Below are 15526 nucleotides of genomic sequence, written 5' to 3'. Positions count from 1 at the left end.
CACAGAGCCGAGAACCAGGCTCCTCTCCTGACTGCAGATGTGGGAGAGGGTCCAGGGCACAGGCCTGAGAGAAGGGATGGGATGTTGGACAGGGAGCATGGGAAGGCAGAAAAATGAGGTCGGAGACCATCCTGGAGGGAGATGGAAGCTGTGGGATGTCATGATGTTCATCCAAATGATGCTTTAATAACCCCTTACTGCAGAAAAGTGTTTTCACTAGAGCCAGACAACAGAACGCACTTGCTGGACAGACTGGGGTTACGAGCGCTTGTGGGAGGACAGTTTGGGGACTTGGTCCCCAGCAGGATACTCAGCTCCCCCAGCAAGGCCATGCCCTGGTTTTCCTGGGGTTGGCAATGGGAATCTCTTCCCCAAGACCTGCCGTGCTCGAGGAGATGTCAGCAAGCAGGGAAGAGGCAAAGCCCTCCAGGGATGCACTCCCACGTGCATCCTCCCTTCAACTGATGGCCTCCAGGCTACCAGCAGGAAAGACTAAGCTGCCCCCCACTCCCCCCAAAAACCCCTCTGCAGATGGATGTGTTTGTCAGAGGCTGCCCGTAGCACACAGGAGCCGCAGACGGTGACGGCAGAGACTTCACACAGTGCATGGTCAAGACCAGGCACAACCAGTACCCACCACATCACCAGTGATGACAGACAACCCTCCTCACAGGTTTCTGGGCAAGTTCTACCCTTGCCGTACTTTCCTGGGTCACCTGCAGCTCCTCTGAGAAACCTCTTTGCCCTGACCCAAAACGCACCATCTTGTTGCAGGTATAGGGTGTTGCTCTGGCCGGTCTCTCCCAGGGTTTTATGTGCAGAAAACAGGGATGAGCAACACTTTTAAAAGGAAAGGGAGAGAAGAGAGGTGGATTCGTCTGTTGCTACAACATTTCTGCTTTATGGAGCTGTCTTCTCACTCGGAGACATGTGTCTTCCTCTTCACTAATGGAAAATGTTGCCTCGCCGTCCATTTGAGATAGTCAATGCCCGGGACAACACAATGGCCCCGGGCCAAAGCAGATCTATTTTAGTAACAAAAGCAGAGTGGCTGAAGAGAACAACCTCATCGATGCGCTTCCCAGCTTAGCTCTTTAGCCGGTTTTAATGGACCCCTGTGACCAACGTGGTGGAAAGCGGGCGGCCGAGTGCAACGAGGGCAGAGGCAGCAGGACAGGGAGACCTGCACGGATTCATGACTGCCCAAGCCCCTTTGCAGAGAGAGGCCCCAGCAGCACAACACACCCCTCACAGAAGCCCTGTTAGCAGGATTGCATCATGCAGGGAGCAGAACCCCCTCCCCTGTTTTGCCCACGCCACAGCATTGCCCCTCACGTGGAGCTGGGTCCCTGCGGGGCAGCACTACCTCTCTCTGCAGAGCCCAACCACGTCCTCTCTGCAGGCATTTTATAGCCTAAGCGAGACCACGGTGTGGCTGTGAAGACCCCCCCGGGATTTGGAAAGGGTCTGAGCTCACCTTACCTTACCCTGCAGCCTGGCCTTGAGCTCCGGAGCAATTCCTTGGAGGGTCTGGTTGCACCAGACAAGGGCATGCTGAGCGCGGGGTGGAAACCGGCGGCCCGCGGCACGAGCCTGCAGAGCAAGACACGGCAGAGGTTAGGCACAGCACAGAGGGAGGACACCCGATGTCTGCTTACTGTCCAGAAAAAAATGAATTTCAGAGGGGAATAAAACATGGGTTGGGTTGGGGAGGACAAAACGATCCGGAGCATCATCTCCAGGTTGCTTATGGGGCAGGCAGCAAATCCCTGCCTATATTTTTATCTACATTCAGGGCAGGTTTGGGCAGGTCCTGCCCCTGCTTTCATCACCCAAGGGAAGTCAACCAAAGAGCTGGGGTGTGAAGGAGGGGGTCCCCGGGACACGACCCCAACAAGACCTCCCAGGTGACCACAGCCCAGCAGTCTGGCTGCAGGAACACCCCCCCACACACAGGGAGCACAAGCCAAGGGTTTGCTTCATCCAGAAATCAAACCACAATGGAAATAATCCAGCACGTTTCAGTGACATGGGCGCCGGGTTATTTTTATGGCTTTATTTTTGCTGCTGCTCCCAATAAGTTAACTGGGGCATGCATTACCCGTCAATAAAATCAATTGAGCAGTCTGAGCTGTTAATAAGCTGAGTGCCGGAGGGCAGAAAAACCTCTCCAGCACCCAAAATATTCTTTGGGCAGCGGGGTGAGTGAGCTGCAGGCCCCGCTCATTGCTCAGACTTGGTGCTGCTCTTGATGTGCCTTATAAAGGGAAATGCAGCTTGTGTGTTATAAGGGGAAACCTTCCTCTTCCAGGTGACACAGCAACCACCGTGCTCGTCTCCAGTGACCTGGGCATGAGGGGCTGATGCTGTGGGAAGGAGCCCGTCAGTGGGAGGGGAGCCCCTGAGACCCTCCGAGGTCAGTCTTTACTCCTGCCTGCAGCTCACAGCACCCTCAGCACTAAGAACAGAGCAGGTTGACCAAGGCTTTATCCCTTTGGGGCTTGAAAACCTCCAAGGATGGAGACTGCACAGTCTCTCTCAGCAACCAACTGTCCTCATAATTAATGTTTTTTTTTCCCTACAATACTCTATATGTCTCTCTGAATGGCAGCTATGTCCTCTGAGGTAGTGACTGCATCCCCAGTTGGTGTCACCCACAAGCAGGACACGTCCCAGGATGGACCCTGAGAAATTTCACTACTCTCCACTGAGCCTACACAAGCAAAATAATTTTTAAATCCCACTAACCATCAGAATTGTAACATCCTTCCTCATGGACTCTCAAAACACAGGGAACAAAAGAAAAGAAAACAAAAAAATTAATACAAATAGCCAAAATAAATTGGAAAGGATGGGAAACCCTAACTGTGACTCACCGTTGGAGGAGCAGCGGGGGCAGGTCGGGGATCCCGTGGGGCAGAGGGCTGGGGTCAGCACCAGAGGCAGCAGGGGAGGACCTGGAAGAGAGCACAATATCTCAGCACCCCGGGGTGCCTGGCCAGGCCCCCCCACCCAGGAACCTGCGAGAACACCCTCCCAGCACTGCTGCCATGGCCACAGGCAACCTGGGGAACGGGCAAGCACAAGGGCAGAACGGCCCCGAGCTGGTAATTTTTTTTTTTATTCCAATCAGCCCAAACTTCTGGTCACTGATTCCAGTATTGAGAAAAAGAAGGAAAAACCCTGGCCACAGCACCAGCTTCATCAGAGTACACATGAATAAGGCGGGGCTCGGGCAAGGAGTCAGGATGTGTCCTGGGTTGAGTGAATGGTGGAGTTTTTTGGTGGCAGGGGAGGGGGCTATCGGGGCGGCACCCTGTGAGAAGCTTCTCGAAGCTCCCCCAGCTCCAAGTCAGCTCCACTTCTGTTTGAGAAATTGAGCCAATCAGCTGCGCCTCTGCGATAACGTATTTAAGAAGGGACGTGGTGACGGGCAGTCGGACTTGTGAGGAGGAGTTGGGGCAGCTGCGTGAACACCAAGGTCAGTGGAGGAACGGAGGAAGAAAGGAGGGGGGAGGTGTGCCGGAGCAGAGACCCCCCTGTATCCTGTGGGGAGACAGCAGGGCGGCCCCCCCCCGCCACCCATGGAGAGCTACGGTGGAGCAGACATTGATTTGTGGCCTGTGGCCTCCGTATGGATGATCAAGGTTCTGTGCCCGAAGAAGGCCGGGGTCTCGTGGGAAAAGGCAGCCCCGCTGCTGTAATTCAGCGCTGGGAGGATTGCAGCATGCGGGGGAGTCCCACGCCGGAGCAGCTCGGGAAGGGCTGCAGCCGTGGGAGGGAATCCAGTCGGAGGAAGTTAGTGACCCATGATGGAGCAGTGTGGGGAACGTTGCGGCCTGTGGGAGGAATTCAAGTCAGAGAAAGTTTGTGGAGGACTGTCTGCTGTGAGAGGGGGACCACGATGGAGCAGGGGGAACAAGTTCCGGACACTCCCCTCACCGAAGATGAAGAAAGTGGGAGCACTGCCTGCACCCCCCATTCCCTGCCCCTGCGCCACTGGGGGAGGAGGTAGAGATATCGGGAGCTGAGCTGAGCCCGGGAAGAAGGGAGGGGTGGGGGGAAGGTGTTCTCAAGATGTGGCAATGCTTCTCACTGTCCTACTCTGTTAGGTGTTGTTAGTGTCTGTAATAAATGTATGTTCTTTTTTTCTTCCCCTAACGAGTCTGCCTTTTGCTCGTGATCATAAAAGGGGGATTTTCCCCCATCCCAGTCCTATCTTGAACCCCAAGCCTGGCTCTCTGTCCCTTCTCATTGCCGGAGGGGAAGGGAGAGAGAGGTGCTGCATTGCGGTTGGCTGTCAATCAGGCCTAAACCACGACAGGATGTTGGGAGGACAAGGGGGTTGCGAGAAAACCCCTTTCCTTCTTCCCATCACCAGTGCAGGCAAGCCCCTCCGCCACAGCCCCACGGGCACATCCTGCCTCTCCACTGCCCACGCGGGCACAGAGCCGCGACCCACGGCAACGCAGCCCGTGAATTCACGGGGAAATTAACTTTTATTTGTCTTCCAGGTCATAGGTTTGAGTTTATCCCAAGACAAAGCCTAGCATTCAGGAAACGCATCATTAAAGAATTTGTCAGCAGTTTTCTTAATCAAATATGGGTCCGTCTCCCAGCAGCTCTGCTTTGTGTTATGTTATAACCCTTCCACCAACAGGCTGCACAGTAAGATCCCACCCATGACCCCGTGGTCTTGCACTGTGCACCATGTGTACACCCACCCACAGAGACTCCTGCTTCCAGAACAGCTTTTTTCCTCTGAATGTTTGGTACAGATAGACTTGTAAGCCAATCTCAAAACCTGCTATTTCTATGTCTTGCAGCCCCCTGAGGTGCACAGGAGCAGGTGAGCCAAACCATGCAGAGGAGCTGTACACTTGTTTAGCCACCTAACTGTTTTTTTCTGCGATTAAGGTAAAAGCCACCTCCGGGTACGGCTGCATCTGCATTTCCCAGAGAACTGGTGGTGCCATGCTGGGAACCTCCGTTCCAGCACTGGCATGAGTGCACCTCAAAGAATCCAAAAGCTGCCTCCAAGCAGAAACCTCAGCGTTCCAAAGCCGAGTGACCACAGCTCGTGACCACAGTTGCTTTAAGCATCCCCCGACAACTCCCATGGGGCTGTTTCCAGAAGCCGGGCATCCAGTGGCACCACCGTGGCCAAAGAGGCACTGGCTGTGACAGCTGCCTGTGCCCCCACATCACAAGACTGTGGTATCTTGCTCATCTGTGACCAGGGCAAGGCAGTCAGGAGTTGTCTTAAAAGGCGGCATCACAAACTTATGGAAAAGCAACCTTTTGGTCTGCTGGTAGACTATCATCCCCACCACCATCTCTCCATCTCCTGCACCTTATGTCTGCTCTGGCAGTACAAGAAGAGGAGTCAATTCATTTTTTTTTCCTGGTTGTTTCTCTCCAGTGGAACACACGTGGCTGCTGTGAGAAAGACACCAGCAAGCTTATCACACCAAAAACTTTCTATCTCCTGATCCATGGCAGTGGAGAGCACGGCTCCATCCCTACACGGCCAGCTCACCCGCTAGTTCTCATGGACGAGGTCCCACTAGTAAATTTGGTCAGCAGTGTTCGTGAGGGGTCACCCAGGATGCTGAAGGAGTCATTTGCGAACAGCAGAGTGGCAGAAGTACCCAGATCCCAGCAAAATCACACCTATTGCCCCCAGACAACAGCACCCGAGGATGCGATGATTTCCAAAGCACTGACACGGTCACTCCCCTCAAAAGTCAGCCTCTGTAGACTATGACATTTTGACATCCCTAACTCACACCAGAGAGTCACTAAGCATCCCGAGCAGCAGGGACCCCACGCAGGACAGCAGTCCCCAGGGGCTCGGCAGCACCCTCAGCTTGATGCACTGGAGAGCTCGGCCACCTCGTTCCAGGGGGCTCAAAATTTCACAGCGCTTAGTCTTGAGTGGGTAAAGAGGAATTATGGAGTTAAGGCCAAACGCTCTCTGAATAAGGTTTGACCATATGGCATCGATAGGATGCAAATGTGAATGAGCTGTGTGTGGCTCCCTGCTTGTGCCCAGCCTTGGAGGTGAGCTGACAGGTACTTCCACGTGTGAGCAGGTCTTGTGCCTGGTCCCACGGGGCTGTGACAACACCCCTGCTTTTGCTCAGGAAGAGCAAGTTGGTGAGCACTGCTCTTGAGGACATCTGTGGGCGTCCAAAGCAGCACCTAGGCACGGAGGCTGCCCCTGGCACCGCCTTGGTGGGTGTCCAGAGCACCCCAGCTCACACGCTGCCTGCTGCCCAGCCCAAACCAGCAGATCACACCAGGAATTGTTTTTAAGGGCCCTTCAAAGCAAAGCTTTCTCAGGCAAAACCAGATTTTCAGCAGCCCTGCCCAGAGCCTCCCCATCTCTGTGCCTACTCTGAGCTGGAGATGCAGAAGCAGCCCCCTAACAACCCTGGCACGCTGCCCTATCCTATCATCCCAAATAACAGCAGGTCCTCCCATATCCTTTACTACATACCACCCTCCCCCCCTAAAAAAAAAAAAACAAAACCAAAACCTGTTCCGACAACCAGCCTGCCTCTCCTGCAAACTCAGCCAGCCAAGGTGGACTTCAGCTTCCCCTCACCTGCGAGTGCTTGGCTGTTTGTGCCCATAGGGCATCTCACCTGGCCCTGTGTTTGGGACTACAGGGCACCTGTGTGGGGTCCAAGGTCTGCAGAAAGCATGGAGAGCTTGCAGATGTCCTCCTGCTTTGCTGCCAGCCCGGCAGGTAAAAAGTCAAGCTCTTTGGGAAAACACATTGTGCAGCTGGTGAGGGATGCACTGGATGGGACGGGGATGGGAATGTTCTCTCCCCATATCACCAAACCTATAGTACACCTTATAGACAGGAACCTCAGCAAGACAGCTCCATCTGCATCATCCCCCCTCCGGCTGCTGTCCCCCTTCATGTTGGACGGGACCCCTTGCAGCAGCCCCTGAACTGCTGGGATCTGCTTTGTTCTGCTGCTCGGGGTTTTCGGTGCCGCCGCTCATTGCGCAGGGGAGAAAACGATCCTCCCCTGACCCGTGTTCCCATCACCCGCCTTACTGGGTGTTTTACGCAGACAGAGGCAACGATTTTAATGTCCCAGTGAACAAGCTGTCGGGACGCATCAGCCTCAAAGGGCAGACTTCAGAGATGGCTTCTCCTCCCAGGCGCTGCCTGGGCAAGGAAAACCAATTCCAGCTCTGCACACACACGCCACGCGTGTGCCACCGGTGCCTGTTATTTTCCAGCCTTTTAACAAAACACCCTTCAAAACCGCACTCCTCAAGAGGGGGAGGTGGGGAGCCCAAGGTGGGGGGGGGGGCTGTAGGTGAGCTGCCACCAGGACAGCACGGCCGGCGGGCAAGCAGAGCGGGCAGCCCTGCGGGCAGGAGCCGGCGTGACGTGATGGGACCGGAGCGCTCTGAAGCCGTCAAGAGTCTCGTCAGAGATGAGCTGAGAAAAGCCATGAGCAGAGCTGACATCTGCCCCCTGGGCGGGTACCTAATGAGCGGAGACATTGTCCATTTGGGGAGACGAGGTAAAGTTAAAAGATTTCCAAGCTGACACCTGGCAGCCTCCATTGGTATTCCTGGAAAAACGGCAAAGGGAGAAGAACGGAGACGGGGGGCCGAAACTGGTCCCCACTCCAGGCTCTGCAGTGGTGGGTGAGTGGGATGGGGTCAGTGTTGGTGTATCAGCATCTCGTCTCCACTGCCCGGAGCTCCCCTCTTTGTGATTTTCTGCCACGTTAGAAGAGAAGCCGGTGCTTTCTGAGAGAAGCCCCACTGGGAGCATCACTGGAGGGGCCTGGCAGGGTCCCACGTGGCCCCATGCAAGCTGAAAAGACAGTGGCATGGGGAGAGCACGTTCCTGGGTCCAGCAGCACACCAGACCCGCTCTTGGCCAGGATCCGTGTCCCATGGTCCCCATAGCCTGGGAGCAGAACAGCATTCAGCAAAGCCCTGGCCCCACAACATCCCCCCCTCTGCTGCTTCCACAAACCTAATTCAGTCAGTCCCTATAAATCCAGTCCCCGTAAACCAACTTGTCATCAGCTCTTCCCTACCTTAGCTCCAGCCTCCTTCCTATCCACTACCTTCAAATGGTGCCTGGTGATGAGATGGGAGCAACGGAGTGGAAGAGGGGAGAGACCTGTAGTGCCCCTATCACCTCCTGGTTTTCCCCTCCAGAAAATCTGGGCAGCAAACTCCTCTCATTTACCCAAAAAGCCACACTGTGGGTCCACCTGGGAAAACCCGCACTGAGATGCTTTCCTTCCCATCCACCTGCCTGCTCTCCCAAAGGCCAGGCGGGTTTTACAGGGCGATCATCTCCTTGGGACCATCCTGTGTGGAAGGGGAGGCCCTCGAGCATCCTCAAGGCTTTCTACCGGCCAACAACAGCTCAAAAAACCTGCCATTGCTCCGCACAGTTTTCATCGGCTCCATTGACAAACACTCTCAGGTGTAAACCACATTGCAAGTGGGATTTTCACCCGCGTATCTCTGGGGGTTTATGCTCCTTTCTGACAGATACAAGCAGAAATGCCCAACCCAAGGTGCAAGCCCAGGGGTGGCTTTGCCTGGGATGCCCGAGAGCGGAGACAGCAGCTGGGATCTGGCTGCTCCTCCCCGGAACCCGCTGACTTGCTGGGCTCGACCAGATGGAGCAGCTGCAAATCCCCCCGTAAGCCAGGGAAGGGGACTAATCTCCTAGAGGACAAATCGGTTGGCAAGGGGGGGAAGCTCAGCATTCCACCTTTCCCTCTCTCTTCCGGCAAATGCCAGCAGCATCCAGCATGATTGGAGGGACCCCAGTATCCCCAAGGGCAGAGGAGGCAGCGCCAGGGGCTTGGGTACGTGATGGAGACCTGGGTTTGGGACAAGTGGACATTTCATTTAGGTCACAGAAAGCTATGTCATAAGTTCCCTGCCCAGGAAGACATGGCAGCTGATGTCTCCTTAGGGAAAGCTGTATCTAGTGAGTTTTTTAAAACTTCGAGAGGGCTCCCCGGCCATGAAGGGTTGAGGCTTTGCTGCACACGAGAAGTCCTTGGTGGGCTAAGGAAATCTTAGGAGCAGTCACTGGGATGAGATGGATCATCGGCAATGGGATCCCTGGTCCATCCTCACCTTTGAGGAAAAACGGGGATCAGACCCATTGGAGTGGGCTAGTTTAGGCCCTCAGGACGGGATCTGGAGAGCCAAATATGCCCTCTCCAAACCCTAGACATCACTAAAAGGATTAGGAGTGATACAGCACACCGACGTCAAAGCACTCAAGCCGGAGCCAAGCCTCAGCAGCAGATGCCACCAGCAGCTCCCCGGGACAGCACCCATGGCCGTGCCCACCCCACGCATTTCAGAAGGGTGTTTTTGCCCAGAAGATTCCCGAGCAGAGGTCAGCCCAAGGAGACCCCAGGGTCTGCACAGCCCGGTCCTCCTCCCTGGTCCATTCGCAAGCAGCCAACCCCCTCCAATTCATTTTCCTTCTGCTCCAGAGGCAACCGAGACCGAGGAGTTCAGTGAATTTGGTGCCATGGTCCATTCTTTTGGGTTGTTTTGTTTTTTGTTTGGTTTTTTTTTGTTTGTTTTTTTTTTTTTTTTTTTTTTTTTCCTTGCTTAAGGGCTGGCAAAACTACTCCTGAGTGCTTGCAAAGGAGAAACATCTTGCCAGATAGTCAGCTCTACTCACAAAACTCTGGGTGTTTTCTATCTGTGACAGGGAGAGCTGTCGATGGCAGGCACGTTAGCTCTCATAAACACTTGAAAGGAGACTGAAGCCCAGGGCAAGGAGAGAGACCATCCAGGCTGGAACGCATGGCATCTGGGCATGGTTTGCACCCTGGTCCTCTGATGGAGGTGCATGGGTGACCGGCAGAGCCCGGTGAAGCTCTAGCTGAGCTGTAACAGACATCAGCATGGCACAGCATCTCTTCTGCCCCACGCCTGGAGAGCCAGACCCCCGGCACAGGGTCTGCATGCGAGGAAATGTCCCGGGAGAGAGAGGGTGAGCTATCGGTGCATGTCCCCAGGGACCACAGCTACCCAAGCTGTGCAGAAAGACCAGGAAATTTCAGGTCTCTCACTTGTCCATCCCCTGTCATGTGCTGGCGTCCAAAATCCCCTGGAGGGGCAACATATTTTCCAGGTGGGGAAACTGAGTCACAGAGGTGTCCAGGCTGGTGAGATGTCTGAAGTGAGGTCCCCCTAGGTGGATTTTTCAGCAGACACTAACGCCCCGATGATGCTACAGGGCTGCTTCTCTGCACCTTTGCCACGTGCTCACCGTCCTCCCCATCACAGCCTCGTGTGCCCTCCAAGATCCCTCGCCCTGCACAAGCTCAGGGAACCCACCCGGGGTGTCCCTGGGGCACCCTCTTCCCCTGACACAAAGCATCTGACATAGCCAGATCAGGAGAATCTCCCCCCAAAGCTATGAGAAGGCACAAATGTGTGGATTTTGCCCGCTGGCTTTGGGCTTTGCAGCTTCCCAAGATTCCCAAGGTGCGTTTCACTGAGTGGCCACGGGCAACCACAGCAGAGAGGCTCACCCACCCCGTGGGGCTGCACAGGCACAGGGAAGGGTTTCATTTCACAGATACCCTGGGGTCTGCTCTCTACAGCTCCCCAAAACATTGCCTTCATATCAGTCAAATAAAAGCCTTTAAAGAGTGAATCATTTCTGTATTTGAATGAAGGCCAGAGGCACAGAGTGAGTCAGGCTGTGAGCATCTCTGGAGGTCTCTGGTCCAGCTCCTGCCCCGAGCAGGGTCACTCCAGAGATGGATTAGGCTGCCTGGCATGAAATCATTTCACCTTGAAGCCTCAAAACCTTTTCTGAGCCCTCCACTTTTTTTGCCTGCACACCAGGAGGGTCTCTCCCGTGGGTTTTCCCGTAACACACAAAAGGGAGGAGACGTTCGCTTCAGGCACCGAAACCTGGGTGCCCTCGCCCACTGCCATGGCCAAAAGTCCTCATTTTTATCATTTCAGGAGCACAACAGGCAGCGGGGACCTCATCACAGAACATCCAGCTTCCTAACATCACCTGGGCACGCACCACCCCTCGGCAGCACGGAGCTGGCCTGGCCTGGCCTTGCCACCAGCCCCGCGTGTCCTGTGCCGGGGAGGGACATGTCACTGTCGTGACTGGAGTCCCCTGGGCAGCCCTGGACCTGCGGCGGGGCCGATCCTGCCTCCTTACCCCCAGGGCCGGTCCCCTGCGCAGCGCGACTCGGAGGCCCATCTGGGAAGAGGTGACGGCGCAGCTCCTGCCCTGCGGAGACAAGGGCTGAGAGTCAGGGCGAAAGCATCCTCCAAACAACGCGCCCTGACAGGGCGCAAGGCAGCCCAGCAGCAAAACCCCCACCCCCCGCCCAAATCCTTGCAAGGATGCTGGAGCAAAGATGCCGCAACCAGAGGTGCGCGACCACGTCACGGAGGTTTTTGTGTGTGTGTGTGGGGTGGAGGAACCTGCGGTGCGTTTGCACAGCGGGGAAGGTTTTAAGGCAGAGCCCTCCCCGGCAGCACCCCCAGCCCCACGCTAGCCGCAGTTCGGTGTTTCCATCAGTCCCGCGTTCGTGCGATGTTCACCACGAATGCGGTGGGGGGAGCTCCAAACCACGCACGTAGCGAAGCCGAGAAACCCTTCCAGGAGCCGCAGCTCAGCCGCGAACGTCGGGAAGAAGGCGAGGAGCATTTGCAACCTCCGCTGGCACCTCATGCTTCTAAATGCGCTGCTTACGGTATTTTCTTCCAGCGGCTTTTAAGAAAAGGCTCTGCCCCCTTCCCACGCCCAGCTGAGCGCGGATGGGCCGTGCTGGTGCTGGTCGCTCCCCCCGTGCCCACCCCAGCAGGTCCCCATCCCAGGGACACCCGTGCAGGTGCTTCAGCATCACCCAGCTGGAGGTGCCGCCACCCCAATTCCCTAAGGACAAGCGGAGCCTAGCACTACGGGGAAGCAGCTTTTCCCAAAACCCTGGCCCAGCAGACCGGGGCCCTCCAGGGCACTTGGATTTTCAGGAAACCATCACCTTGGGCTGGCAAAGTCTGGACAAGAGGTTTTACTCCTTGGTGGAGGATGCATGAGTCATCCTCCAGCCGCTGACCTTGAAACCGAGCCAAAAAAGCTTTTACCCAAAGCAGCCAGCAATAGGATACCAGATCTGGAGCTCCAGGATTAACCCCTTCCTGGGAGATGCCGGCTGGTTGCCCTTGCATGTGGGCCCTTTCTCCTCCTCTGGATCACGCTGGATTTCCCCACCGTGTGTGCCACCAAGCTGGTGGACACGATGCCTCCCCTGGCAAGGCAAGGAGGACACACGCCACGAGACCCTGGTGATGGGCTGCTGCTGGACCAAAGAGGGCTGTAACCACATTCCCCCCATCTGGGGAATGGCGTCTCTCTTCTGTGTGTCTCATCGCAAAGCCTGCCCAAACAGGCTCAGCAAAGGGAAGAAGCAACTGAAAAAATAAGGTGGAAAATTCAAAGTGCTTCGTTTTGCCATTTTCAGAGGAAAGCGGTTGGGTTTTGTGCTCCTGAGTGCTTGCTTCATTTGGGAAGTCACCAACCGTTCATAGCTCCTCTAAAGGGCTCCCCATCCATCGGTGTGCCAAGTCTTGATGGGCTTTCCCCAAAATGGGGCGAACCTGATAGCTGGAAAATCCCATATTCCCTCCTTGACAGAAAATGGCCCCTTGGGGACACTCAAAGGAGGGACTTCTGTGTTAAAAACAGTTTTTCTCCCCGGTTTCCCTGCAGACAATCAGAGAGGTGCCAGCACCAGTTTGCTTGCCAACCTGATGAAAAGCTGACGTATTTCTGCCGTGTGGAAAGGCGAGAGCCTCAACCCACGGCCGTGCCGGTGGGCACGGGCATCGCTGCTCCGGGACAGGGAGGGAAGGTGAAGGATGTCCCCGTCCCTGCCCCCGGGGCTGGGAGCGAAGGGTCCACCCTGGGGACACAAACGCTGTCCCACCCAGCCTGGCACATGTCCCTGGCGTCCCCGCAGCCTCTGTGCAGGGAAGGACAGCCAGCAGGCACTGTGCGGGATGTTGGCTGCATCTTAGCGCCGTTAATTGACCTCCCCAATTAGCAGGGTGAAGAAGCAGCGCGGGGCTGGGGCAGGGCACTGCCAGCAGCCCCGGGGCACCCGGGGCTGGCTCTGCAGGGGTTTGTTGAGGGACACCACGTGTGCCAGGGGTGTCAGCAGCACCCCAGCCTCGCTGTGCTCACTGGACACACCAACTCAGCTGGGTGGGAGCCAGCTCCAGCCCCAAAACCAGCCCACACTCTCCTGGAGCCATTGCAAAGAGAAGGGGAAGGAGCCAGGGGTTATATTTGTTATATTTGGGAAAGCCTCTCACTGCAGCCCCACAGACTGGGGCAGCACAGGGGCTGAGCATCTCTCGACCGACCCCAGAAGTGTTTGGCAGCGGTTTCGGCACCTGCACGGGCCTGCCCTGAATTTCATGGCAGAGCTACACCTCCGCCACCATCATTTAAAGCCAGCTCAGGCAGGGGTTTCCCTCTTCCATCCTCCCAGAGGCAACTATGGAAATGCTCCTAGGAAGCACGGGTTAGGTCACAGAGATTTCGGGGGCCTCCTTCACCTCTCACAGGGCTCTCCATCCCCAGGCTGCTCGCTTACAGGAGGTGCTGCTACCCATCCAGATCTGCCCCATCTGCCCCCGGCTCCCCGTGCCACAAGGTGAGGGAGGACGCCCTGCGGAGCTGGGGCTCTGCGCCATTCCCGGGGGGCCATGCAGCAGCTGCACCAGGGTGGGGATGCTCTGCAGCACAGCCAGAGAATGCCGCGCAGGGCTGGGTTGCTGCAAGGAGGGTGGTATGCCCTCCCTCCTCCACCCCCCCCTTCTCCAGGATGGGTCAGCAAAGCCTCACCCAGACCCCCCTCACCAGGAGGACCTGGGCAATAAATGCTGCTTGCTGCCCCAGGGGCGGTACCCAAATAAACCTTATCCCTCTCGACCTGGCTCCATGTGAGGAAAGGTGCAGAGGGGGGGAGCAACCCCAGCACAGGGCACCCTGTGCTCCCTTGAGGCACGTGCCGATGAACCAGCCCAATTTCAGAGGAAGGACAGAAAGGTCCCAGCTGGGGAAATGGGCTCCCAGGAGATGATTTGCCCAACTGCGGAGGAAGCTCGGAGGCGTGTGCTCCAGAAACAAGGCCTGGGCTCCCTCCCTCCCCCCCACACTGATGCTGGGGCTGCATCTGCCCCGGCTGGGTGCACCGATGAGCCGTTCGGTGGGTGCTTGGTGACAAGCACGCCCCGAGCCAGGGCTCAACAAAAAACACCAGACCGACACCAGTGGGACCCCCGGGGAAGCTCGCGCCCAAAAGCCAGTGGCCAGGGCTCGCCCACACAGCATCCCTGCCATCACCTGTCCCCACGCACGCTTCTCCCTGCAGCAGCGGGTGGGGGGCTCGGCAAGTTGCCACCCATGGGGACCCCCACTTGTGGGCCAGGGCCACCGGGAGCTTGTTTTGGTAGAGGCCAGTCCCTGCCGAGCCAAGCAGCATCCCAGACTGGGAGTCAGGGACGGAAAACTCTCAGCAGCCGCGCGGAGACGCGCACCCCGGGAGGTGGCAGGGCATGGGGGGGAGCCCCTAGGGATGGGGACACGGGGGGGGGGACCCACCACTCTGCGCGGCCACCCTGGGTTTGGAGGGTGTTCGCCTCCTGCTCCCGGGCTGGTTGGAGGAGTGACGGCGCACCGGGAGCCGCTTCCTCGTCGGAGGGGCTGTGTCCCCCTCCCCGCCACCAGCCCCACCCGGGTCCCCGCCGGCACCGGCAGCTCCGTCCCGGCGCCCCCCTCCCCAGAAAACAACGCCCCAGAGAAGACAAACCCCTACCTGCCCCTGGACGGACGGACGGACGGACGGACGGAAGGACGGAGCGACGGGCTGTGCAGAGCGGGGAGGGATCGGGCAGGGGCTGGGCAGGAGGAGGGGAGCGGCGGAGTTGGGGGCCGGGAGGGCGCGGCGGGGCTCGCTCCGAGGGAGGCGGCAGCCGGAGCCGAGCGGTGGGTCCTGCCCGGCCCCCCCCCCCGACCCCCCCGACGCACCGCCCCACTGCTCCCTGCCTGCCCCACTCGCCCTGTCCCTGCCCCAGCCCTTCCCGCCCCTGCCCCTGAGTCTACCCCAGTCCCTCCCCCCCCCCCCCACCCCCCCCCAGCTCCGGCCCCAGCCCACACCCCTGTCCACAGCTCTGCCCCTACCCAGATCTCCGCCTCTGCCCTGCTAAAGTCCATGCCCCTGTCCCAGACCCTGCTCAAGCCCCTGCCCCTTCCCCAGCACCAGATCTTGACACCCACTCTACCCCAGCCCTTGCCCTCGATCCTGCCCTTACACCTGCCCCTGCCCTCCCCCTGCTCCTGTTCCTGTCCCTAAACCTGCTCTGCCCATACCCAGCCCCATCCTTTGTGCAGAAGCCAAATCCCATCCCCAAGCCCCCCCCCCCCCCTCCCCAAGCAGCTGGGCGCTGGGGG

General features: G+C 57.5%; 1 protein-coding gene across 33 annotated transcripts in view; it reads right to left on the bottom strand.

The window, feature by feature from the left end:
- The window catches only part of PCBP3 (poly(rC) binding protein 3), a 63064-nt gene extending 47914 nt beyond the window's left edge, over window positions 1-15150 (bottom strand). For 9 of the 33 annotated variants that reach the window (XM_033007376.2, XM_033007377.2, XM_033007388.2 and 6 more), the window contains exons 1-4: window positions 14892-15147; window positions 11222-11293; window positions 2877-2957; window positions 1488-1593 (exon numbers count right to left, since the gene is read on the bottom strand). In XM_033007376.2, coding sequence (XP_032863267.1) covers window positions 1488-1553 — 66 coding nt within the window. In that variant the 5' untranslated portion in view covers window positions 1554-1593; window positions 2877-2957; window positions 11222-11293; window positions 14892-15147. Of the gene's footprint in view, window positions 1-1482; window positions 1594-2876; window positions 2958-11221; window positions 11294-14891 lie in introns of all 33 variants that reach the window. The other 24 variants (XM_033007355.2, XM_033007360.2, XM_033007357.2 and 21 more) reach the window with 6 other exon arrangements.
- Window positions 15151-15526: the final 376 nt, after the last annotated feature.

The sequence above is a fragment of the Tyto alba genome, unplaced genomic scaffold (genome assembly GCF_018691265.1).
Source record: "Tyto alba isolate M040663 unplaced genomic scaffold, T.alba_DEE_v4.0 Super-Scaffold_7, whole genome shotgun sequence".
NCBI lineage: Eukaryota > Metazoa > Chordata > Aves > Strigiformes > Tytonidae > Tyto > Tyto alba.
This window is presented reverse-complemented; position numbering and strand designations above follow the sequence as displayed.